This window comes from Pseudoliparis swirei, chromosome 22 (assembly GCF_029220125.1).
Source record: "Pseudoliparis swirei isolate HS2019 ecotype Mariana Trench chromosome 22, NWPU_hadal_v1, whole genome shotgun sequence".
Classification (NCBI taxonomy): domain Eukaryota; kingdom Metazoa; phylum Chordata; class Actinopteri; order Perciformes; family Liparidae; genus Pseudoliparis; species Pseudoliparis swirei.
Genome location: NC_079409.1, coordinates 11,888,376 through 11,914,995, shown reverse-complemented (window position 1 = coordinate 11,914,995; position 26,620 = coordinate 11,888,376). Strand labels below are relative to the sequence as shown.

The 26,620-nt window shown below is 41.8% G+C and overlaps 2 protein-coding genes across 5 annotated transcripts; one reads left to right on the top strand and one right to left on the bottom strand.

Annotated features, from left to right (window-relative positions):
• The first annotated feature begins 695 nt into the window (after nt 1-695).
• Nucleotides 696-17,659, top strand: LOC130212543 (DENN domain-containing protein 3-like). 4 transcript variants are annotated; one of them, XM_056443521.1, is made up of 28 exons: nt 696-914; nt 2,791-2,948; nt 3,886-4,075; nt 4,246-4,314; nt 4,435-4,550; nt 4,696-4,820; nt 4,919-5,030; nt 5,194-5,313; nt 5,420-5,518; nt 6,156-6,275; nt 6,721-6,836; nt 7,022-7,177; nt 7,274-7,370; nt 7,459-7,562; nt 7,858-8,045; nt 8,177-8,315; nt 8,435-8,630; nt 8,732-8,900; nt 10,065-10,324; nt 10,414-10,584; nt 12,373-12,502; nt 12,776-12,883; nt 13,583-13,722; nt 14,717-14,922; nt 15,002-15,138; nt 15,437-15,546; nt 15,905-16,042; nt 16,273-16,966. In XM_056443521.1, exons 2-28 carry the CDS (start codon nt 2,865-2,867, stop codon nt 16,288-16,290), a joined length of 3,618 nt encoding a protein of 1,205 aa, XP_056299496.1. In that variant the 5' UTR covers nt 696-914; nt 2,791-2,864; the 3' UTR covers nt 16,291-16,966. The 4 variants fall into 4 exon arrangements, with proteins under 4 accessions (XP_056299496.1, XP_056299493.1, XP_056299495.1 ...); XM_056443518.1 differs by lacking the exon at nt 16,273-16,966 and adding an exon at nt 16,978-17,659 and having other exon boundaries at nt 698-914; nt 8,180-8,315; XM_056443520.1 differs by lacking the exon at nt 16,273-16,966 and adding an exon at nt 16,978-17,659 and having other exon boundaries at nt 698-914; nt 14,717-14,877.
• On the bottom strand, nt 17,654-26,611 carry LOC130212544 (potassium-transporting ATPase alpha chain 1). The gene is made up of 24 exons (XM_056443522.1): nt 26,461-26,611; nt 26,132-26,236; nt 25,909-25,968; nt 25,458-25,661; nt 25,171-25,284; nt 24,845-24,979; nt 24,390-24,507; nt 23,999-24,267; nt 23,678-23,756; nt 23,408-23,527; nt 23,137-23,246; nt 22,824-22,958; nt 22,424-22,616; nt 22,029-22,204; nt 21,729-21,865; nt 21,384-21,534; nt 20,992-21,160; nt 20,490-20,644; nt 20,121-20,244; nt 19,493-19,638; nt 19,214-19,347; nt 18,701-18,802; nt 18,397-18,488; nt 17,654-18,298 (listed from the first exon to the last, which is right to left on the bottom strand). Exons 1-24 carry the CDS (start codon nt 26,470-26,472, stop codon nt 18,270-18,272), a joined length of 3,069 nt encoding a protein of 1,022 aa, XP_056299497.1. The 5' UTR covers nt 26,473-26,611; the 3' UTR covers nt 17,654-18,269.
• Between the last annotated feature and the right edge of the window lie 9 nt (nt 26,612-26,620).

Genomic DNA, 26,620 nt, shown 5'->3' with positions numbered 1-26,620 from the left:
CGTTGTGTTCTCTTCACATCTGCAGCGGGGCTCTGTCTCGCTCACCAGATTCGTCACACATTCACAAACATATTGCTGGAGATCTTCAAGCCACCGTTCATATCCATTTCGGCGATTACGATTGTATAAGTGAGCAGTGCATCACAGCCACGTATGAAGAAATACATTTTCGAAAAAATAAAAATAAAAAGATCGCCGGACCTGGTTACGATCTCTTTCACGCAAAAGGAGACTGCATTCAAAGACGCGCAGTCTGTGCGCTGCGCCACCAGATATTAGTTACAACTCAAGTAATTTATATATTGATCCATTAAGTTACATTTCTTATGTTTTCATGGGAACAGTTTGGTCGAAGGGATCTGAAACAACTGGTTACCTTGAGCGGATATGTACACTTTGAAACATGTTTAGCGATGCTTGTTCGCAACGCAACAACCACACAATACCGACGCATTTTGACAACAACTAATTGACTTATTCAGCGAACTAATATCTGGTGGTGCAGCGCACAGACTGCGCGTCTTTGAATGCAGTCTCCTTTTGCGTGAAAGAGATCGAAACCAGGTCCGGCGATCTTTTTATTTTTATTTTTTCGAAAATGTATTTCTTCATACGTGGCTGTGATGCACTGCTCACTTATACAATCGTAATCGCCGAGATAGATATTAACGGTGGCTTGAAGATCTCCAGCAATATGTTTGTGAATGTGTGACGAATCTGGTGAGCGAGACAGAGCCCCGCTGCAGATGTTAAGAGAACACAACGCACGCGCAGGGAAACCAGTAGGTTTGAAAACCAGAAGGGGTGTAACACCGGCGCTGTTGGTGGCGCTGGAGTCCGCTGCGCACTTGGAGCGACTTTACAGCTGCGGACCGCTGGCAGGAACGAGGAGCCGCTCGGCAGCTTGAGAGGAGGTTAGTGACCGACTGGAAGCATCCTCTCACCGGCAGCTCGTGACCCGGCATCACGGGTCTTAGGTGCAATAAAACAGGAGTAGCTCACAAAATGTATATTGTAAAACTTTTCTACATTCTAAAGATTTTGCTAAACTTGTATCCAGCATAGGCTGCATGGTTGTAGGTATGCAGCGCACAGTTGTATTGTATACACATGTATATGTCGAGTTGTACTTTGATCAGAGTGACAGCAAAGACACATTCGAGCCCTTAAGGTGTAAATGAGCTAACAGCAGGATCTTCTTTTTTTTCGTTGTGTACCTATTTAAATATTTTGTCTTCTTCTTTTAACCGTTGGCCCTCTTAAGTCAATGAGCCATTCTTCGTGAACACTGGATACATACACACACAGTGTTTCTGGATTTGAACAGCAGCAGATCCAAAGAGTGAAATGTAAAGTTAGAGACATTTATTCTAAAAGTCAGATATAAAATCTTCTGTGATCATGATTCGGTTTGCCAGCTTGGTCCAAAAAGTACAATGTTTTAAGGGTGCAGAATAATAATCTCACTGCGTGCTTGACCCCCTCGGGTCTGGAGGATAGATATGTTAGATTGTTGTGTATTTGTGTCAAATCAGCAAATATAACACAATCATTCTGTTGTTATGGTTTGATGTGGAATGTGCCCCTTTGGTCAAGGAACATGTGTGCTATACATTACAATGACGTCAGATCCTTGGACCAATAATCGAGCCACAGCATCGGGTCATGTGGCCTGCTCTTTCAATTGGTTATTAGTACAATAATGCTTGACATTCTTTCAATTAGTTATCATGTCATTTCAAACAAGGGAACAGTGTGACAATGTTGTCATGGTTATTGTAATGGTAAAACATGTTTTAACAGGTAAATAAGGATATAATCATAAATGTTGAAGCATACTGTATTTCCTATGGAGAGAAGTTATTTTGTGCAGCTCAGCCTCAGCCACAAAAGTGTATTTTTCTAAAGGCTTACTATTGTGCACCTCACTAACTCCTCTGTCACAAATATGCTTATATATATATTGATATTAAGATCTCATCCACGCCATTTATTTGTGTGCATGTTTCCCTCTTGATCTGCACACAACTCTAATTTTCCAAGAAAGAACCAAACCAGGAAACAGGGAAACTATTATCTTCACTGTGGTGAGCAGACCACAGACGGTAAAAGAACAGCAGAGATGTAGGATAACGTGTCCATGCTTTATGACATTATGTGGATGTGCAGACATAAACACTAATTGCATGATGGATGCCTTTGGGTTTCATGTATTTCTCCTACAGAGCTTGAATCAGCTTCACAATATAGAGGTTTTCCTGAATCGCCATTTGGATTCCTAGGAACGCGCCTCTGGTGCCACAAACTAATGATGACATCTGATAATCTGCTGGCAACAATATTTTGTTTTTAAAGACTGATTCACACAGGATTCAATATCACAGTGTACTCAACTAACACATGTAGACGTTGTACTATCTTAGTCACAAAGAATGACTCAGGCACAGGCACTGTATTTCTCTGGTTGATCCATGGAGACAGCACCATGAGATCTTGAATGTAATAAAATCTAATTAATCTCTGATTCTGGGTCTTGTAGCGGTAATAATTGCAAAGGAGCTGTTTCTTTGAACAAAGTTGTGGTGTCTGACTGGGTGCCGGTGCCTGGAACAAGCCCTCATGGGACTTCATTTAGCTGATAGATGTTGTTCTCATGCAGAAAGATGAAGATGAGAGAACTGTAACAATGGTCTGCCTTATTAACACACACACACATCCACCTCTTTATAAGTACCTTTCTTTAACTCCTCTGTCTGACTGACGTCTTATCTCTTTTATGTTTTTTGTCAGTGGTTGTGGTCCAGAAGGTCTGAGTTGGCACCTTGATCCTGTTCTGCTGGTCCAACTGGGTCCTGGTGTCGGTGATGGCGGACCACCTGCCTCCTGTTCTGCTGGAAGCATGTGTGGTGCTCGGAGCATCTAGTGACAAACTCAGTGAGGTCTACCAGGTATTGTTTTGCTGGTATTTCACGATTCTTTGATGAATATGGTGAATACTGGTCAATGTCATGTTTTATTACCTTTTTATTTGCATTAATCAGGCTAGTTCCATTGAGATTACGTTTTTTTCGAGAAACATAGCCAAGAAAGCAGCAGTAACAATGCTTTAACCCTTGTGTTGCCTTAGGGTCATTTTGACCCGAATCAATATTACACCCTCCCCCCGCCTTTGGGTCATTTTGACCCGATTCAATGTTTCACCCTCCTGTTACCTTTATATTTACTAACATATTTTACCCCTTGGGTTCAATTTGACGCCAGCAATTAAAACCTCCAGAGAATTATTAGAATTAATATTGTTTTCCAAGTTTAAGTGTGAGGCACTTTATGTTTGTTTGTTGACTACCGAAAGAACACCGACATTAAACATTGAATGGGGTCAAATTAATCCTAAGGCGGGGGGAGGGTGTAATATTGATTCGGGTCAAAATGACCCTAAGGCAACACAAGGGTTAAACTGCACAACTGTAACATATCAAACTGCTGGTTGGATTCAACCCTCTCTCCTCCAGGTTTCCTTCTTATAATGACACAATTATGCCCCCCGAAAATGTTAAAAATAAAATAATTGTCTCCAGATTCCCACGGACCAAGTCTTTTATTATTATTTTAGACTTAGCAAAGAAGACGATCTTTGCCATTGAATAATTTTGCAATGCCCAAGAGGGACGATACACAGAGACCATCGGCCCAGACAAACCAAAATATCGCCTAAATAATGCCCAGATAAGAATGATCAGGATCAGTTAACCAGCATGTTAAAAAATATGTTTTTTCCTGCTCACTTATATTAAATGAACCACATGAATGCATGTATATTATGTGTAATGTAGATGAATGCAACACGTATTAAAGATGATCCTTTCCTCCTTATCTCCCTCTCAGGCCATGAACAGTAATGGATCTCCAGAGCACCTCCTGCTGGATCCGGAGGTGCTGTATATCCTGGCGCCTCCCTTTGTGAGCAGACCACGAGCTGAGAGTGAAGCAGTGAGGCCACATGGGAAGAGGCGGCGCTCTTTTCTCCAGAAGAAAAGGAAACAACTTCCTCCAGCTGCAGCATCTCCCATCCAAGGTCTGGCGTCTGTTTGTTTGATCTTCTATCCTCAAGTATTACAAAACTTCCGTGGAGCCGAAAACATGTTGTTTCCCTCAAGGTTTGGGATGTGTCAGTGGCTTAACTTTACCCATCTCGTCAATAGATCTTAATGTTGTTGTATTTTATTATTATTATTATTTCGGCAGGCGGACGTGAAGAGGCCAGTGTTCCCAAAGACATAGACCTCATGGCTTTACCTCAGCTCTGCTTCCCGGGTATTTGATACACACATATTCGGGTCAACAATTGAGATATTTGATTTGTTACTTTTGTTATCTTGTAACTGTACTTTATCATGCCGATGGGTTGAAATGCTTTTTTATTCTTGTTTCCAGGTGGGCTTCAAGTAACCAATGAACAGAAAGATGAACAATTCCACTTCCTGGTCTTCACTGATGTCTTTGGCAACAAGACCCATGGAGTAGTAATGCAATGTTACCGACCCATACTGGTACTCAGGACGACATGTTTTACAATGAACAACAATTTAAGATACATAAATATAACCATGTAGCGTGTGTCAGTCAGCATGCCCACATTCAAAAGGGACATCCAACTTAAATGAAATCAAGTCATTCTCTTTCCTGTTTCTACAGGAAGGGACGTCTGCTTTACAGGAGGGAGTTGGAGCCCTCAAGTCCTCTAAACTTTTTTCTGCCTACAGTTTCTGTGTCATATCCAAGTATCCTTACTTCACTGCACTCAAAGACTGTCTGTCCTGGTGAGAAACGGTGTACGAAACCAAACTGCCCGGCGAATTAAATCGGTTTAGCTTTACCGAATAAAACAATTCACAATCTTCCTGTTTGTTTCTGCCAGTCTGTTAATCCAGCTCAGGACTTGTCATTTATCTGACATGGAGGAGAAAGTGAAGGAGTTTGCAGCCAAACTTGCACTGGTGCCTATTCCCCCTCCTGGACGACTACATTTGGTGTGTGTGTGTGTGTGTGTGTGAGACATTCATAATATCATGAGCCAGGATTGATCTGGTTCATATTGTTGTTATGTTGTTACATACATTCATTTTTAGTCCAACCTGTGACTGTGATGCAGCCAGAAGAAACCAAACTGTAACGCTGTGTGTTTTGTTCCAGATGTTTACCTTGTGTCCTCTGACCATTGTATTGCCATCCAGAGAAGACAAAGACCATCCAGTTATAGATTTAGACCTCCATCTGCCTTTCTTCTGCTTCAGGCCGCAGCAGCTCCTCCAGGTACGACACACACCTGTTGAGTTGATGTAAGTGAACCAGGAGGAAGCTCAGATGACCTCTTGTCTACGTCTCCTTGTGTCTGTGTCTCTGTTGCCCGTCTCCGTAGGGGCTGTCTTGTCTCCTGCAGGAGCAGCGGGTGGTGTTGTTTTCAGCTGATTGGGCCAGACTCACGCTGGTGGCGGAGAGCTTCTTGCTTTTTCTGCAGGTCCGTTGAAAATCGGTGTCTGCGCATCTGCAAAGGCCACAAGGTGCTATATTCCACATTTAGAGCATTGATACCGCATCAAACAACTAGACGCTATGCGAGGATATAGAGTAGAGTCTACCTGAGACTAAAGCCACTCTCCCTAGATGTGTCATTGAATTAAATTAAAACTTCATCCATCACACAACTCTGGTATCATAATGATTTCATCAAATCAAATAAATTTGGTGTGCCTGTTTTTAAACTAAAGTAAGACATTGGCCGTAGAAGCACAGAGCTACATGGTTTGTGGTTGTTTCAGTAAATAGTAAGTAGGGCTACTATTGTTTAGAAAAGGGACTTCCTGTTGATATTTAGGAAAATAAAAGCTCCTTCGTCATGAATGTATCATTGGATGCTGAAGCTGAAGCACACTACATTTAATACTATAATAGAACTGTAATTACATTGTAAGCCTTTCCATTCAGTTTCAAATCATATGTTACTATTGAGTTAGTGCTCTTAACATATTTTGCATGTTGCAATGCAACATTTGAAAGGTGTTGAATCCTTCATGATCCTTCACCAACCCATCCGTCATTTCATCTTTTGACCTATTCATTTGTCCATCCGGGCCTCCCTGGTGTTTGCTGTGCAGCCTCTGTCGTGGCAGCAGCCATACGTTCCGGTCCTGGCCAGAGGCATGCTGGACTTCCTCATGGCCCCGACGGCCTTCCTCATGGGCTGCCATCTCAGCCATTTTGAAGAGGTTGCTTCTGTGAGTACACAAGCTTCCAAATCATGACCATTATTGCTCACAAAGTTTTTTGAAAAAAAGTTGAGAGGGGGGGGGGGGGGTGGCTGATGGAATAATTGGAATACTGTGTGGTGGATTTATATTGTATACACATGTATGGTAATAAATATCCATCTCTTATTTAGAATGATGATGAAAAGAGTCGGTGAGCGTGACAGGACAGAGTTTTCAGACTTCAGGATGTTTAGAGGCTGGATTATTTTAAATACGTGTCAAATGAAGAAGGTTATCTACAGCTAAGTGAATACTTTGCATTACATTTGACTATTATTTCTTGTTGGCCATGTTCACAAATGTTGACTAAATTTGACTAGATCACAGAGATAACTTCTTTGTTTAAATATTGTCATATAGTTGTTTATATATTACAGCCAAAATGTGGACAAGATTTATTTGATCCATCCAGGAAACCGATGATCTGGTCCTCATCAACATAGATAACGGAAGTGTGTCCACTTCTTGTTCTGAGACTCTCGGCCTCCCAGAGATCCCCCCGGCTGCTGCAGACTGCTTCACAAAGAGGTGCCCACAGTAATGCCACGACTAAATAAAGTACTCGAGGATTGACTTTACAGAAATACTAACAAACAAATCAGATTTAGTGTTGGATTGTGTATTTGCAGCTTTACTGATCCTTTTCTCAAACTTGGCAAGAGATGTGAGTATGTTTCTTTTAGTTTATATAGTATGTTATGTGTGTTCTGCAGGAGTCAAACACTGCAGATTAATTTTGACCTGAGTCAGTGCAACCGTGCCAGCTGCACTGACATCAGTGAGCAGCGGGCGCAAAGAAGAGCGTGGCAACACAAGCTCAACCTGGACATCCAGAGGATCACGCTGGAACTGATCGTCAACATATTCAGGTTCTGTGTGTGTTCTTCCTGCACTGAGATCTAACAGGATGTTTCCCGACAACTGTGTGTATTTAGCTAATGTGTACATGTGTGTGTTTCTAACAGAGACGTCAGCAATCATCTAAACTATGAACATCGAGTGTTTAACAGTGAAGAGTTCTTGAAAACCAGAGAGCCATCTGAACAGCTGTTTTACAAACAGGTAAACACTCACTTGTGGAACAAGATTATAATTTGTTTTACTTTAACTTGAATGGCGAGGTGCTCATCTTCAAATTGACGTGTTGCAGGTGTTGGAAACACACATCTTCCATTCCTTCCTCAAGGATCGTCTCCACAGGAAAATGGACAACTTTGCTCGAATGGAACTTAGCACTCGTTCTGAGATACACAGGTAACTTCTCAAACCCATCCAAAATAAATATACTGGGCATACATGGCATTCCAGTTGCTGAAGCCACATTCAGAAGTAGTCAGGCACATGTTTATTGTCAACACAAACGCATACCCGACCACATTGAATTGAGTTCACTGGCTCAGTCAAACAGTTTCTATGTTTCTTGAGTCTTCACGTGAGGCGAGCTCCAACAACATGGATTCATTTTCTTTTTCTGGCATACTTTCTTTATCTCCTTTTTGTGCTGGATGAGCACCCTTGAAAAGCATTGTGTCTATCATGTGTCGTCTAGAATGAAGGCGATGGTTGAGGTCCCACGCAGACGCACCATGCAGGAGATTCAAGCCCGGAGAAAGAGCTCTATTTCAGGGAGCGCGACGAGTAAGAGACTGGGGATGAGCCTCCCCGACCTCGGACACGATAACACTCTCAGCTTCCAAAGAAACACAATGCTGAGCAGGATCATCATGTCTGACTCCGGTGAGACTTCAACCGAGGCAAAAACAGTCAAGGCGAAGACCACAAGATGAAACATTCCTCTGTTCTCCTCCTCTTCACATCTTCTCTCTCACTGCCTCTTTGTGTCCTGGCGCTGAGAACTCCTCCTAAAGCAGCCAGCGTGTTCAGGCTCCCAGACTTCCCAGCCTCTCTGTCATTCTGCTCCGTCCAAAGTTATTACAGGAAGCTGATCCAGCTGCTTGGCAAAGCCATCTTCTCTGTCCAAAAGGAGGACTCTATGCTGCTGGCCAGGTATTCTGCTTCCTTTGCTATGGAGGCTCCTTATGTCCTTCGTTTGTATTTGTTCAATCAATCATTTGACCACTTTACACTGTTGCTGATCATCGATGACAATCATTTTCTCCCTGCAGATTCTACTACTTGCGTGGTTTCATTAACACATTGTGTTGGCGGCGGCTGGACGCTCTGGGCGATTTCCAAAACCTGAACAAGACCGACACCGCCATCTTTCCCACACAGCTGGTCACATGGCTCGTGGACTCACTGCACCGGGACGAGAGGCAGCAAGCCGACAGGCGACCTGAACTCAAGAGACTTATCCTCAGGGTCAGTCAGTTTACACAACCCGGCTGTCGGTCTTGTGGGGGTCGGAGGGCAAACTCAACAATGTAATTGGCGATGGTGTTTTTTTAATTCTCATCTGTTAGGTGGAGACGGACAATGAGAAGCCGTCGGTGCAGCCGGACGACCATGTCAAGAAGTTTGAGCTTCCCCGAAAGCATCTGCATCAGGAGGAGTTTGTGCGATGCGTTCAGGAGTGCGGCATTGTTAAGGACGTAGCAACCATACATCGTTTATTTGACGCTCTCACTAATGGTAAGTGGGGACAGGCAGGATGATGTGTGTGTGGTTTCTTTTGTTATTTGAATATTTCTATGAGTTTAATAGAAAGTTGCAATATCAAAGCTCAAACTTAAAAATGCATCCATGGTGTAATCAGGCAGCCGTTAGATGATCTGTTGCACCCGTTTAATTCTCTGTAAGCGTGAAGTACAGTCTGTACATCACATTCTCTTTTGCTCTCTCTCTCACACACACACACTCACACACACACACACAGATTGTAAAAGCAATCCTTCGGCATTTAAATGTCAGACTGTCCAACTGAAGTGAATGAAACAAAAACACTGTATTCTTCGATACCATGTATTTTAATGTTTACTTCTTAAACAGAAAAAGACTTATAGTTATTTAGAGAATATCTTTCTGTGTTTCCCTCAGCGCTATGATCGGTTTATCAATTCACAGCTGTGGTGTTTTCATCACTCTCACAAGCATTTTGTTTGGCCACACCCAGCACTTGTTTCAGTAAAAAAGCTCAATGAAACTATTTGCTACCATGATATGTAAGATAAGGCACTTTATTTTTCTTCAGAGCGAAGTTAAGCATTGCACATTTCTAGTGAGAAAGTCTAATTGGTAGGTTGAAGGAAAATGGACTTGCTGTGAAGTCTCTGTTTAGAGAAACAGAAAAAGGAAATGGTGATGCCACATGACTTCATGGTGTGACACGCCGCTGACCAATGAGCCCCTTCACTCAAAGACTTTGAAGCCACTCTCCTTCTCTTTGTTTAGACTTTTATCCGATGTGAAAGGCATGCATGTCTCCATAAAATACCAAAAACAGACAAAAGTGTAACAGGAAAGAACATCAAGCTGAATGGCTTGTAATTGACATATGGGAGTCTGTTTTGACCACAACAATTTGGATCTTTGTGAATTCAGTCTGCCTTTTAGAAATGCATGAAGAACAATAATATGCACTCATCTGAGACATCTGCCATTGAACGTGGAACTAACTTAATTTGTTTGAATGAGGGGGTTAATGTACATGTTCCGCTTGACATTGCACATGTTCTCTTACCCTCAATGTCTCTTTGTTGTGAATATATTTTTTATCTTTGCTTGCAACTGGATGCATCTCTCTCTCTCTCTCTCTCTCTCTCTCTCTCTCTCTCTCTCTCTCTCTGTCTTTCCCAGGCCAGCCAAAGCAGGTCGACCCCAAACTATTCAGAGTCTTCTACACCTTCTGGAAGGAGACAGAAGCCGAGGCACAAGACTTCAACTTGCCTTCTGAGGTCATCGAGCATCTTGACAATAGCGAGTGTGTCTACAAGTTGTCGTCGTGTGTCAAGACCTCCCTCGGCGTCGGTAAAATTGCCATGACTCAGAAACGTCTCGTCTTGCTCACTGTTGGACGACAGGCCTTCCTAGAAATCACAAAGTTCAGAGACATACAGGTCAAGTGTTTCTCTAAAATCATCTTTGGATTCGTAGTTCATAATCCTGCACTCCTGTTTAAATACATGACTTCCACATCTTTGTGCAGGAGGTGAAGATCGCCACAGCTCCTTTTCTACTTCTTCGTATTCCTTCCCTTCGTATCCAGACCTCTGGTCGGGTCGAGGTGTTTGAGGCCAATCTGAAGACCGAGACCGAACTCTGGAACCTTGTGGTGAAAGAGATGTGGGCCGGACGCAAGATGGCCGACCTGCACAAGGTACAACATCGAATGATGGCTCACTACTGGAAAAATAAACTCCCCCTTTTCAAACACTTCACAATCCATCGAGACACCGTGAAGATTACCGGGTCTTTACATCCACATCAGGTGAACGGTGTAGGAATTACAACACATTTTATATGTGGCACCTCCGTTTGAAGGGACCAAAAGTAATTGGACAAACTAACATAATCATCAATGTAATTGTCAATTTTAATATTTGGTTGCAAATCCTTTGCAGTCAATGACAGCCTGAAGTCTGGAACCCAGAGACATCACCAGACGCTGGGTTTCATCCCTGGTGATGCTCTGCCAGGCCTCTACTGCCACTGTCTTCACTTCATGATGGTTCTTGGGGCATTTCCCCTTCAGTTTGGTCTTCAGCAAGTGACATGCAGCTCCAGTGGATTCAGGGCAGGTGATTGACTTGGCCATTGCAGAACATTACACTTCTTTGCCTGAAAAAGCTCTCTGGTTGCTTTGGCAGTCTGCTTCGGGTCCTTGTCCACCTGCTCTATGAAGCGGCGTCTAATGAGTTCTGAAGCATTTGGCTGAATATGAGCAGATAATATTGCCCGAAACACTTCAGAATTCATCCTCCTGCTTGTGTCAGCAGTCACATCATCAATAATACAAGGGCATCAGTTCCACTGGCAGCCACACATGCCCACGCCATCACACTCCCTCCACCAGGCTTCACTGAGGAGGTGCTATGCTTTAGATCAGGAGCAGTTCCTTCCCCTCTACAGACTCTTCTCTTCCCATCATTCTGGTAGAAGTTGGTCTTTGTCTCATCTGTCCATAGGATGTTGTTCCACAACTTAACAGCTCTTTTAGATGTTTTTTGGCTAACTCTAATCTGGTCTTCCTGTTTTTGAGGCTCACTAATGGTTTACATCTTGTGGTGAACCCTCTGTATTTACTCTGGTGAAGTCTTGTCTTGATGGTTGACTTTGACACAAATACGCCTACCACCTGGAGATTGTTCTGGATCTCGCCAACTGTTGTGAAGCGTTTTTCTTCACCAGGGAAATAATTATTCTGTCATCCACCACAGTTGTTTTCCTCGGTCTTCCAGGTCTTTTGGTGCTGCTGAGCTCACCAGTGCGTTCTTTCTTTTTAAGAATGTACCAAACAGTTGATTTGGCCACACCTAATGTTTCTGCTATCTCTCTGATAGGTTTGTTTCGATGTTTCAGCCTAATGATGGCGTGCTTCACTGATAGTGACAGCTATTTGGACTTCATATTGAGAGTTGACAGCAACAGATTCCAAACACAAATACCACACTTGAAATTAACTCTAGACCTTTTATCTGCTCCTTGTGAATGAAGAAAAGAGGGAATAACACACACCTGGCCATGGAACAGCTGAGCAGCCAGTTGTCCAATTACTTTTGGTCCCTTAAAAAGGAGGGGCCACATATAAAATGTGTTGTAATTCCTACACCGTTCACCTGATTTGGATGTAAATACCATCAAATTAAAGCTGACAGTCTGCACTTAAAGCACAGCTTGATTGTTTCATTCAAAATCCATTGTGGTGGTGTACAGAGACAACATTATGAAGATTGTGTCAATGTCCAAATTTGTATGGACCTGACTGTATTTGAGCTTCCAACTGCTTCCAGTGGACTTGACTGCTGCTGATGAATATAGGATTCAGTTACTTTTTGTTAAGTCAATTTTTAATTCTTTTAAAAGTTGTTCTTACCCCCCTTTGTGTAAATGACAGTCTAGTATGCTAACATTTCTTCAACCTGTGGTTTCTTTCCCGTCTCTTTAGGACCCTCAGTACATAACTGAGGCTCTGACCAACGTTCTGTTAATGGATGCTGTGATGGGCTGCCTACAGACACAGAGGCCCATCATTGCTGCCTCAAAGTTGGCCTACTTCGATAAGATCAAACATGAAGGTCTGGGCTCACTCTTGTGCTACTTCTAGAGAGCGTTATTTGGAGCAAATTACAATGTCTATAACAATAATAATGTCTGGCATTTTTTCATTATAAATGAAATAATTAATTGATTATCAATTATGTTGCTGGATCATTTTCTGTGGAACAACTAATTCATTATTCAACCACTACTAATTCATTGTGTATCTCTCTCTCTCTTTCGTGCCTCTCTTTATACTCTTCTCATTCACCTCCGTGTCATATTGATACATTGTTTCTTTCTCTGATCAGCGCCCATGATGGTGCCTAAAACTACCTCAGAGACTCTAAAACACAGGATCAACCCATCACTGGGCCTTGCTGAACCTCAGACTGTTCATGTGCTGCTATACACACCAGGTACGATGTGGAGCAACTCATAAAGTGTGATTATCTGTACATGTTAGTGCTCTACTTTCACACAATGTGTCTCGCCATTGTCTTCTCGATGTTATTGACTGTCCTTTACAGTAAGGAGCAACAGAGATGTGTTTTGATAATGAATGGTTCAGTGTTCACACACTGAACCCCTGTGTGACCAGAGAGATTCTCATGTCCTTTGTAAATGTTTGTGTGGCAGCAGCTGCTACAGTGAAACCTATCCACGTAATCTAATTAGGATTGCTGTGCTTTGTATTGGCTGGCGGGATAACAGCTGTTAATGTAAACAAAGGATAGACTGACAGAGAACAAAAGCCACTGGGGGATACTGCCGTGATTTGAAGACATAACTGAGTTCAACTGAATATAGCAGATACCCTTCTTTTTTTTAAATGACAGCCATAGCTGAAATATGCTGGGATACAGTGTGCATTGATTTGGTATGTATTTCTATTAAAGCCCCTGACAAATATTTGATATCCTTTCTATTTATGTATTGCTATTGCCACTGAAGACATTGATGAATATTGTGGCCCGCACTGTGAAAAAACCCCATGGTGGTTCTCATGTTCATGGTGGTGGTGTCCCTCGACACTAAACCACCCTGCATGCAGTCAGCTCTCACAAGTCACTGGTCCACTGCTCTCTCACCCTCTGTCTCTTTCTGGCTTACTCCAGGTCAGCTGACTTGCAATGATTCAAAGAGTGTGATGAACCCAAAGCTGTGGGTGGCTCTCAGTGGGGGCAAAGTGGTTGTATTCGATGCAGCTAGCTGGTCCATGCTGCAGGACTGCATCCAGGTCGGAGCGTCACAGCTGGTGAGAACAGACACGCTGTACTTCCTATGAGTAACATTTATTTCAAGAGGAACTCCACCAACTTTGCTTATCTCGTGATCTGGATATATGTGCAAGAGAGTAAAAGGTCAAGGACCCAATTGAATGCATACACTCAAAGAAATGACTCATTGGATGAACTCAATTAAATTGTTGGCAGGTTTTCCATCCAATAATTATATGCAACTCCAACTCAAATTGAGCACATCAGTGCAATAAAATGTAATTAAGTTAGTCCAACTCATTTGTATCAAATACATCTAAAATAAAATAACGATATTCATTAAATTAAATTAATTTGTGTTTGTTCAACTCAAAATATAAGCTAACTAACTAACAAAATATGCAAACTCCACACAGAAAGAACGCCCCGACTGGGAATTGAACCCATGGACCTCTGGCTTTGAGGCGACAGTGCTAGCCACTACACCACTATAGAGCCATGAAAGTGTCTTCACCTCATGTAAACAACTGATTTTCAGCTGGCGCATGCGCAAAGGGTAGTCCCCAATGAAACACATTATTTATTTTGAGTTGATATGCACACCATCTAACCTAAATAAATCTAATAAATGAAAGTATTCATACATTTTGTGTTACACCCATTAAATATAAATATCTATTTTTGTAATTGATTTATTTAAATGTATCAAACTATATTTAAATGTGTCACCTCTAAGAAGGGCTTGAATCTTTTTGTGAGTGTAACCTAAATAAATCTAATAAATGAAAGTATTCATACATTTTGTGTTACACCCATTCAATATAAATATCTTCGTTTTGTAATTGATTTATTTAAATGTATCAAACAATATTTAAATGTGTCACCTCTAAGAAGGGCTTGAATCGGTTTTTTGAGTGATAGGGCATGCAACAGTGCATATGTTGTATGGGCAGCTGCAGTGTGTACTTAAAGTACAAATAAAAAGTATGCGGTTTGTAATGCAGTAACCATGTCACATCTTCTGCTATGTAGAACTGCATGCTGGGATTGGTCCAGGAACAAGTGTGGATTGGCTCTCAGGACTCAGTAATCTACATTCTTGACACTCACAGCATGTCCTGCAACAAACAGCTGACTGAGCACAGACAGGAAGTGACTGGACTCACCGTGGACCTCAGAGATCAACACAACGGGTATAGAGACGTGATTCTCTCCCGTCAACATGTCAATTTGATCAAGTTAAGCATAAATATAACATTTTTAGAAAAGGGAATACATGTGTAAATATAAAAGTGAACGCTTACTGCCTATTCCCAGTCAGCAGACATACTCATGCAGCTGTGATGGGACGATTCTGCAGTGGGACACAGCGAGTCTCAAAGTAAAGCGACAGCTCCACCTAAGCTGTGAGCGTCTTTCCTCCATACAGATCTATGATGGAACACTGTGGTGCTGTAAGTGCAAACGTTTTCCTTTTCATTCGGCTCCTTAACAGTTGTTATTGCTCATTTATTTATTCACTAACACTCAAATAACAAACTCTTGTCGTGTGTATTGCTCTCCACGGAAAGCATGCAGCTCAGAATGTCGCCGATTCTGTCTCTCAATGTGGCGTTTCATTTCCCTCTTCGCTAATGCAGTTATCCTCATTCTAAAGTGTAAACTAAATGGCTAAATGACTATAAGACCTCCATCCCTCATGCCTGAACTCCACCGATGACGTCTTGTTGAAAGGTGTTTGTGTATGTGCAGGTGGTGGAGACTGCATTGTGGAAATGAAAAAGAGTGGGACTCCACAAAGAAGAGTGGAACTTCTTGATGAAGTGCCCGGTAGCTTCAGCAGCTTCATCGTCATCCCAGAGGTGATTTTGCAATCTTTTGGATCAATTTGTGGATGTTCCACAATTAAGCAAATTAGCAGCTATTCAGCAAGTCAGTCGTTCAGTTTGCTGTTCAATAAGAAATTTAAGTATGACTGTCTATTAGGAATCAAAACAAATATACAAGCACACAAATTGGAAAGTTCAGTCAAGAAAATAAACTCTGGCACAGATTCAGTGATAATGTTGTTGGAACAAGTCACTGCAACCACTGAAACTGAGAAGCTCAGCTATTTACAGACAACTTTTCTTTTACAATACTTGAAGATGTATAATCAACCACAATATAATGTATTTGTCTGCGTAAACACCTTTTGGCTTGTTGTATTGTTTGTCGCAGCGAGGTCAGGTGTGGACGGGCTGGGCAAACTCCGGGGAGTTGTGTCTCTGGCACACCAACAACCACACACGTCCATCCAAGAGAATCTCTCTGCCAAGCTGCTCCGGGGTCACCTGTATGATTCGAGTCAAGGACCAGGTGAGCTGCGATGTATGACCGTTGGCAAGTTTCTGTACTGAGTACCAACTTGCTTAGATACGTAATGTGCTTTCAACACGTCCATTTGTTTGTGGTTTATGGGGACATAAAGCAGATGTTGCTTATTGAGGTTTAGATTTATGTCATACATGATTCTGTAAGGTTCTGTTCTGTGTGTACTCTGTGTCTCCTGTTTCCTTGATCGTTTCATCCCCTTCACCTGCCCTCAGCCTCTCCTGTCTCCTTGATTGTGTCATTCCCTGCACCTGCCCTCAGCCACTCGTCTCGTTACTGTCTCATGTCGTACACCTGTTTCCATGTCGTACACCCGTTTTCTCCCCTATATATTGTGCCACTCTTTCCCTTGTCTGTTGCTGGATTGTTGTCTGTTTTCCCGTCGTCCTGTGTATATGTTCCCATCGTGGATCCTGCCTGTTTTCGACCCTGCCTGCCTGCCTGCCTGCCCGTTCCGACGATCCTCTGGCTGCCCCTTTTGGACCTTGTGTTTGTTTTAACCTGTTTTTTGACTCATTAAAGAGCGCCCATTTGTTATTCAAGTTTTGATCTGGCTTGTTTCTCTGCTCATGAGCTCCTGCACCTCGCTACCTGTGACGTTGGCGTGACAGATTCATTTGTTTGGTGCAAATGTGCTCATGTGAAATATGTTTGAAAGATTAAAAACAAGCATATAGGAGTGTGTGTCTTTCTAATAGACACTTTATTAGTACTTTAAACTATAGCTGCACTTTTAAAAAAAAAATTTCACATGTAATCGATTTAGGTGGTTATGAAGTTTTAGGTAAATAGTGTAACTCAAACATCTTTTTTTGTCCGTCTTGTGGATTCCCCTCTTTCCACATGTCCATCTTTCTTTTACCCTCCTTCTATTACTTAACTCCTGCTACCTTTCCTCAATGCCCTCTGCTACCCCTCAGATCTGGGTGGGCTGTCGTGGCCGGAGTGGTATTGAAGGTCCGTGTGACGGTCAGCTGAGAAATCAGGTGTTGGTGATGGACGCAGAGAGCCACGCCGTGGCGAAGGAGCTGCAGGCCCATTCAGACAGCATCCAAACACTTTGCTCTGCCGAGGATCGATACGTGCTGAGTGGCTCTGCATGTCGAGATGGCAAGATAGCCATCTGGAAAGTCGAGTAGTGCAGTGTAGAGAGAAGAAGTAGCAAAAAGATACTTCTGAGTACATACACAAGACCTGATACATGTTTGCCCTTTTGACTACGACAACAAGATCAACTGTGGGAGGTTCAGAAGAGACGGGACGACCAAATGGTGGAGATGAAAAATGAAACCGATGCAGAGGAAAGTTATTTTCTCTCACTTGGTGGAGTATGTTTTGTGGCCAGATTACAACGGTAATCTAGTTGTTCTGCTGGCGGTTAAAGACACAAGATAGTAAACGTAGCTCATGATATTTTGAGACTTTTATGGAAGTGAGAGCCATGAAAGGCTTTCGTTTCTGTCACCAGCCCTGGACCATAAAGAGCAGGTCTTCTTTTTCGTTAAAATAAACATGCACACGAGATGTAAAAAAGGTCAAGTTTGTGCTTTAAAACGTTGATGTCGACAGCAGAAAGACATTAAAATACTACAATGATTGTCATTCATGTTTCTTTATTAAGGAATGATAATACATTTCATTTCCGGGTTTCATCGTGTCCTGTTGTGTTGTGTGTGAGGCTATGCAGCTCTAGGCTGCTTACTTTGTGTCACCTCTAGACAGCGGCCTCCTGTTTCAAAGTGTATTTTAGAAAGCAGTGAAACCGGCTACAGCTGAATGATCGGGACATTATTTAATTCATAGTTTATGAATTTCATAATGGTCTGGTGGCAACTTCAACTCGGGTGAAGATCCAATCAGAAACAAAACAGACACAAATTAATACAGAATTTTTAACAAGGAGCACTACTTTTGTTATCGATTTGAGATCATCAATCTGAAAATGTTTTATTAATACAAATACAATGCAACCAGTCAAAGAGCTGCAACATATTAAATCTGTGTGAATTATCAGTTGGTGAGTTTCAGTATTTATTACCTTTTTACTTATTTAGGCAGACCCTTGAATATTGATGTAATGGTAATATTAAAAGACAATTTAAGCTATAAATACATGGTCACACAGTAATGTAGATGCATGGTGCTCTGTCTTCTGGGTTTGCAGAATTTCATGCAGATGAATGGCTGAATGACTGAAAGCGCCTCTCTGGTCTCAGTAGTATAATTCCTGATCCCACCAACCTGAGAGATTATAAGACATGGATTAATACATACTGAATAGATGTAGAGATGTTAGTGATGTTAAAGGTTAGAAGGAAGGATAAAGAATCTTGGCTTACTTCCTGGATATCTTCTCACTCCTAATTTCCTGATCTCATCATAAACAAAGATTAAAATACCATATGGAACAGGTATAAACCACCACTGGACTCTGGAGAGAAAACACAATATGTAACATTAAACCAGCTCTTTTTTAAAATATACAAGTATGGAAAGATATAAACAATGATTGTAGTGGGGAAAATTACTTTCTAACTGCCCCACAGTATTGATTCAATTAGAGTTTGTATTGTCAGAATTCACAACAAACACAACACTGTTCCTTCTAATCCAGTCTGAGCTGGTCGGCACTGTGTGGCTCACCTGAGAGGCATGAAATTGAAGATATTGGGCATTCCTGGGCAGTAACAAAGCAGATTACCCAGTAGGATCTGAAAGACAATGGCAGAAACCAGGACACGGTTCCTGCACAGAAATAAACAAAATAAAATAATTTGGATCAGTCATCAAGCAGAGTTTTTTTTTTACAAGTATAACACACAGCTCTACACTATTTGTATCTGGTTCCACCTTTCACAAACAGTTCAAGATGCTTAACACCGCACAAATAGTTACTTCAGGCTGTTTTCAATGACTACAAGGCAACAAGGAATAACCATCTAGGAATAATATGTGAATCCACTGAAGTTGAAATAATGGCACGTGTTCCTGCTCTTCCCATTCCGTCAATAACTGTGAATTCAGCATAAACTTTGGAGGTGTTAATGTTTCCATGACACAGACACATAGTTAATACTGTAAATGTTTATGTGTTAACTTTGGCGATTACGATAAATGATGAAGAGCAATGCATGTTAGGGATGGGTCTTTACTGACCGGAAGAAGCCTTGCTGGAACACAGAGAGACGTCGAGTTTTCCTGATCAGCACATCTGAGATCTGACAAATCTCTATGCTGACGAAGAATACAGTGTAGCACAAATACTGCTGGTACAACCTCTGACTGAAGGTCTGGAAGCAGAAGACACAAGGGAAGAGTTTTTTGGTTACTATGCTTTTACAAATTTAAATATCACTCTCACTCAACCACTTTGTGTAGGATTAACACATGAGAGAAAACAAATGTCCAAAGGTAGGATCTAAAGTCTATGCGAACCCATTCTTGTCCATAGCTGTCCTGTAAGTCTTGAAGATGAACATCTTCCCACTGAGCACGCAGGCCGACACACATGAGTGGATACCAGCCCTCCTGGGCCATGGCTGCGAAATAATCTGTAAAACCTGCAAAGGACTGGATGGCTCCTGAAAACAAGAGGAAGAGGAAAGGAAGACATTGTCAACCCTATCTTAACAGTGTATAAATCTAGCTCAATGGCCTTGTGTCACAATTCCTCTGGGTAGTGGCTCCGCCTCCACCACAGAAATTCTGAGTGCCCTTTTTTTACAGGTATTGTCTTTTCTGCTTTATTGCTTTACTGCTATTATTATTAAGGCTAACATTGGAAGATGTGTACATATCGTAAAGCCCTCTGAGGCAAATTTGTAAGTTTTGATATTGGTCTGTATAAAATTAACTGAATTGAATTGAAGACGTGTCAAGTAAAGTTTGTAAGTGGGCTGTCCATATATTTACAGACCGTTTGTCTGTTTTGTGTCTGGGTGAAGTAAATATTCAGTTTAACATAACTGTTCTTAAATACAGTAACAGGTACAGTATGTCGGTTTTGTTCACCGACACACCCATACACACACACACACACACACACACACACACACAGTCTCACCGATCTGGAAGTATGAGTACACGGCCAGGGCTTCGTTCACCAGACGATCCTGACGGGGGTTCCTGGGCTTCAGGTTCATGATGTCACTCTCTGCTTTCTCATAAGCCAGAGAGACAGAGGGATACTATGAAGAAGACACAGGAGTGACTTTAATGTTAAGGTCACCGAATCACTCGTTGTAGAAGGATACGGTGAGGGTGTGGTGATTCAAAGTCAAAGTATACGGGTCACTGTGAAATGGAATCAAATATTACACAATTATCTTCTTTCTTTGTAAGAAAAAAGAAGAAGAAAAAGACAAGGGCTAGTGTAATGGCTCTAAGTATTTTGCTTTCTTGTTGATCTATAGGAATAATGACAATTACTCACAATGTCAGTGGCCAGTTCGATGAACAGAATCGTGATGCAGCCAAGAGGAAGAGGCACGCTGACGGTGATGTAGATCAGATATGGAGTCAGCTCAGGAATGTTCTTGGTGAGAGTGTAGGCGATAGATTTCTTCAAGTTGTCAAAGATAAGACGACCTACACACACACACACACACACACACCTAAACTCAACACATTTGTTCAATATACTCTACCCAAACTATTCATTACCAGTATATTTGTTCACTATACACAATTATAATGTCTACACATTTCATAATACGGTGCTTTCTTGAATTTTAGGGGCTTGTACTTTATGACAAAGTATTGAGTACTTTAACTATTCATCTGTTTGACTTCAGATTCATTGATAATATTTCAAATAACAACAACATCATTATCTCATCCATGTACGACCACCATCACATGGCCGGATGACCATTGAGCCATGTTCCATGCCGTGAACCTTGAGTTAAGATTGTCTGGTCATAACACGCTCTCACCCTGCTCCACTCCAGTGACAATAGAAGCAAAGTTGTCGTCCAATAGGATCATGTCTGCAGCGTTCTTGGCAGCGTCTGATCCGGAGATCCCCATGGCGACACCAATATCAGCTTTCTTGAGAGCCGGAGAGTCATTGACACCATCCCCTGTCACTGCGACAATAGAGCCCTGGGTGGGGTGGGGAATGAAAACATCTTCACAAACCTGGACATGTGATCATGAACGCTGGATATGAATACACAAACCAATCTCCTGCCTGCTGCTTCCTCATCTACGATCGGGATTTGGATACATATTGCTTTGAAATTCTAAAATAAATATATCTTAATCATCACAGGATTAAAACGACACAGGTCGAAAAATCTGTGTGTGCGTGTTTGTGTGTATTTACCAGACGTTGACAACTCTCCACAATAATCAGTTTCTGCTGAGGAGATGTTCTCGCAAACACCATCTCCGGATGGTTTCGCAGTGCCTCATCCAGCTCCTCACTGCTCATATCTTTCAGCTGACCACCGCTGATCACACAAGCTCGGGCGTCCCTGCACACAGACACCACAGTGACAGCCAGAGTTACACAAAATAAATATTCAAAGGAACACTGCAGTCCAATCACATTCCTGTAATAAGACGATGATGGAGATTTCTGTAGTTATATGTGATAGTCACACAGCATTAGAAATGTACATTATACTGCAACGGATTGTCCCTTGATGAACAGCAGTTCTTCCAATACCTCTTGTTGACTTGTTCAACAGGAATACCCTTCCTCTGCGCAATGTCTTCCACTGTTTCACTGCCTTCTGAGATGATACCAACGTTAGCGGCAATTGCCCTTGCTGTAATTGGATGGTCTCCAGTCACCATGATAATCTGAAGAGAGATTGTATATATGCATGCATGCATGAACACACAAACACAAACAGAGTGAAATAAACATAAAGTCATATAGTGAAAAAATGCAGTCTCTTGCGCGCATAAAAAAATTAATAATTGAAACTAGCCCTAATGTGTATATGGGGCAATGGGAACACACCCTGATGCCAGCAGTACGGCATTTCATCACTGCATCGGGGACAGTGGCTCTTGGGGGGTCGATCATGGAGATGAGGCCAGTAAAGCACAATCCTGACGTGGGGAAGTTCATCTCATCAGGGTCAAATGGACAGCCACGAGGATATTCCTTCTCATTCATAAGGAGATGACAGAAACCTAGCAGGAAACAAGAACAGCACAACTAATATAAAGTTACCATTGTATATAACAAAAAATAGCTACAAAACTAAATGTAGAAAGTATACTGATTGTGACAAAGCGACACAAAATCATTAACTTTTTTAAATTGGGGTTATATACTGTAAGAAAACTCATTTTCAATAAAGCAAGCTACACGATGATGTCAAATATGGGTCATAAGAAGTACTCCCTCACCTAGCACTCTCTCTCCGAGTCCTCCCAGGTCCATATAAGCGGTCTGAAAGGCTTCACTCCACTGTTCATCAAGAGGCAGCTCCTGTCCTTTTATCATAATGGTGGAGCAGCGCTCCAAGATACGTTCTGGTGCTCCCTTCATCACCAACAGGTAGCGAAGGTCCATAGGATCCTCCTGTTCATGGATAGATACCTGGAGAGAGAGAGAGAGACATGGTTGGTACTAGCTCAATAAAAAGTCATCAGAGCACCCAGATCCATGAATCACAGGATTATAGTACATTAGGGTAAGATTATTAAAGTAAGAAATTCCAATGATAACGTAAACATTTTGTTTTAATTGCCCACTTATCTTCGAATGTAGTAATTGATCAACGGTGTTACACAGCTCCACTCTCACCTGGAACTTGTTGGTGGAGTTGAATGGCAATTCCACTGCTTTCTTGAAGCGTTCACGGTAGTCGACGATGTTTCCTACTGTGAGCTCGGTGAACTTCAGCAGAGCGGTCTCTGATGCATCTCCTATCACGAGCCTCTGTGTGAGACATAAAGAGACGAAGAAAGAGATCTTTTCTTAGAATAAATCAGAGTCAGAAACTGGCTTATCTAATCAAAGATAACAATGTAGGTAAAATATGTAATATTACAGCCAGAGCAAGATGTGGCATTTTGTGACATTTGTTACAAGAAATGTCCTAACAGTAAACTTGTACCTTAGGAATAGGTACACCTTCCTGATCAGGTCTGAATGTAGCTCTGTTGCACAGGCAAGCCACCCTTGCCAGTGAACGCCATGTTTCTGATGACTGGTCAAAATTCTTCCCTGGAAAACACGCATCGTCATACTAAAAGATTACTCAAATGTAAAAAAATGTTAATCCACCCTAATGATATCAACATTATACCATTACTCGTAATCACAGTATTGATTGATGACTAAAGGAAATACTTTGAACAATAACAAACTTTTCTTCATGCGTTTACCTGACTGATCTTCAGTGGTATCAGCAGCGTGGATGTGGTTGTCGAACCAAAGGTGAGCTACAGTCATCCTGTTCTGGGTCAGGGTACCCGTCTTATCAGAACAGATCACTGACGTGGAGCCTAAACACACATAGTGTTATGGATTACACATGTACACTGTACATACATGCATGCTGTAATAACTTAATGGAGAACAAAGTTCATCACATTGTCCCTGAACTCAACAGGACTGTCAGGAACAGGATATGTCTGGTGTTTAGGCAAACAAACCCAATGTCTCCACAGCCTCCAGGTTCTTCACAACACAGTTCTTTCTGGCAAGTCGTTTGGCAGTCAGAGACAGACACACCTGTTCACAAAGACACACAGGCAGGTACAAGTTGACAGGTTAATACAGAACCTGACGCATCATATGATGAACAAAGTCATCCACATCCATTGTGCATGTATTCACTAATACACAGCCTGTGTCTGTGCATGGCTGGCATCATTCAGAAATGAGCATTCACACAGTCCAGATGATAGACACAATGGAGACAAGACAACATACAACAATGGTATGAGAAATTCACATGTGTTGAGTTGACTCACAGTAACTGTAGCAAGTAGCCCCTCTGGCACATAAGCCACCACGATAGCCATGAAGAAGATCACGGCTTCCAGGAAGGCATATCCGATGAACATGGCCACCACAAAGAAGGTAAACCCGAAAAAGATTGCAAGACCGGCGATGATGTCAACAAAATGTTCGATCTCTATGGCAATGGGTGTCTTTTCGTTGCCGACGCCACTCGCCAAGGTGGCAATTCGACCAATGATGGTATGATCACCAGTGTTGATGACCGTGCCAGTAGCTATACCTGTAAAGGAGAAGTTATTCTTGAGTTCACCAACTAAAAAAATACTGAATATATATGACTAAATAAGTCATATATTGTCCAGGGTTTGTATATGCACACTCAGTATGTGCTGCTTACAGTACCTTCCATACAAGTTGTAGAGAAGAAAGCGATGTTTCTAGTCTCCAGTGGATTCTCATGGGTACATTCTGGACTCCTGGTTTGTGGTTCGGACTCGCCTGTCAAAGATGAGTTGTCCACCTGACAAACAAAGTATATTCACAAATAGTTCCTTACATTCACATGATACAATCGGGAAGGAATGGCCCAACAATTATGGCTCAGGTCTTCCTCCGTTTTCTGTTTATTAAAAACCAACACCCCTACCCTACTGGCCTAAAATACCTGTGTCAATACTTCCTACATTACTTCTCAGGATGTTATAATTAAAGAGTTATTGGTATTTAAATTACTAGCAAACCAAATGTAGACACTTGTGATTTATGAGAAGCCAATAAAAGTCTGAGCTTGCATCAAGAGATGTCATGAATCTATTTGAATGTTATACAGCATAGTGTAATGGATGAGTGTGATCTACCTTGCAGGCCTGACTAGTGATGATGCGAATGTCAGCAGGGATTCCGTCTCCTCCTTTGATCTCCACCAGATCGCCCACCACCAACTGGTGGGCGTTGATCTGGTTTTTCTGGCCATCACGGATCACGATGGCTTGCTATTTTGAGATATAAGAAATAAATTAGCAGAGATAAAATAGATAAACATACTGAAAAAGAAACAGAGGGAGAGTAAAACACACGTGTTTAAAAAAAATAAAAAAGGGATATCACACAGTACATTTGTATTAAATTCCAACAATATGCAGACATGGAGTTGCACCTTACAAATTGGTTATGTGCAACTTACCTGAGGCACCATATTCTTGAAGCTGGCAATGATGTTGGTACTCTTGTATTCTTGGTAGTAACCAAAGCAACCAGTTACAATGACGACACTAATCAGAGTGATGGCCAGGTACAGCTGGAGTGAGAAAAGAGATATTACCATACAAACAGGTAACTAGCAAAGACTGTTGCTGTCCCTCGTTTCTTTTTCCTGGTGGTTTCCTTCCCTCAAATCAACACCAGTTAAAAATTGTTTTTTTTTCCACAGGGAATTAAAGGAGAAAAACTTTAAATGGAATTTTAACATACATTGTCAAAGCAGCTGATGCTGCCTCTTGCAAATTCAATTCCAAAGGCGATAAAGCAGATGGAAGCTGCGAACCACATCAGACACTGCAGCCCTCCAGCCAGCTGCCTGGCAAACTTCACATACTCTGGAGTTCCTTTGGGAGGCTTCAATTCATTTGGACCATCTCTCTCCAAGACTTGGGCGGCAAAGGCTGAGGTCAAACCCTGTGGATGGAGAACAGAAAACAGAGTAAGTTGATGACTTTGGTTGTTTAAAACAACTATAAAACCTCACAAAATGGGAGTTTTGAAGCATCATGAGCCTGATGGGCCTACAAAGAGTGAAATTGGGAGGACGTTGGATCGGTGAAGGGAAGTAAGTGCATAATATGAAGGAGAATAAAGTGAAACACTAACACTAACAAAAGACAAATATTAAAGAAAGAAAGTAATTGTGTAAGAATTGTCATACCTTGGTAACATTGGTGTTGTACCTCAGTTCTAGTTCTTCTATGGTAATCTCATGGTCGTCCTGCAGGATGAGACAGTTTGGTACAGTCATTCAGAGCTAATGTTTAGAGGGTGGATAAGAGTCGATCCAGGCGATTTTATCATAGCTGCTTACAGATGGTCAGAGAGTTCATTACTAAATATTCTCATTATTTTGAAACCCTGAGGTGTTTATCTTTACTTACTATATCCATTTCTTTCTTCATGCCCTCCAGTTTTTCCTTCTTATTAATCTTTTTCTTCTTCTTCTTGTCCATCTCTCCATCCATCTCAAACATGTCGTACGTGTCCTAAAGGCAGATAGTTATTGACAAAGTGTCTACATGCATACATATTTGTATGACTGGATATATCGAGTGATTTACCAACATTTACTGAACGACCTTAGTGATTGGAAGAATAACTTCAACATTCCTATACCAACATTTTTTTTTTTTAAGTATTCGTAAAGTAAGTCCAGTCGACCTAAAAGCCTGAAACAATTCACAAGGTTATCAGCTACAGGGTTGCCTACCTTTTTAGTCATGGTTGCAGGTGTGTTAGGGGACTGCCCTCCTAAATCAATGGAGGTCCAGACCACTCGATCCTTCTTCTTGGCCCCCGGAATTTTGGCAGTCAGTTCGGGTCCAGTCCCGAACACGCACCGTGTTTCTCTCTCTCTTTCACACACATCC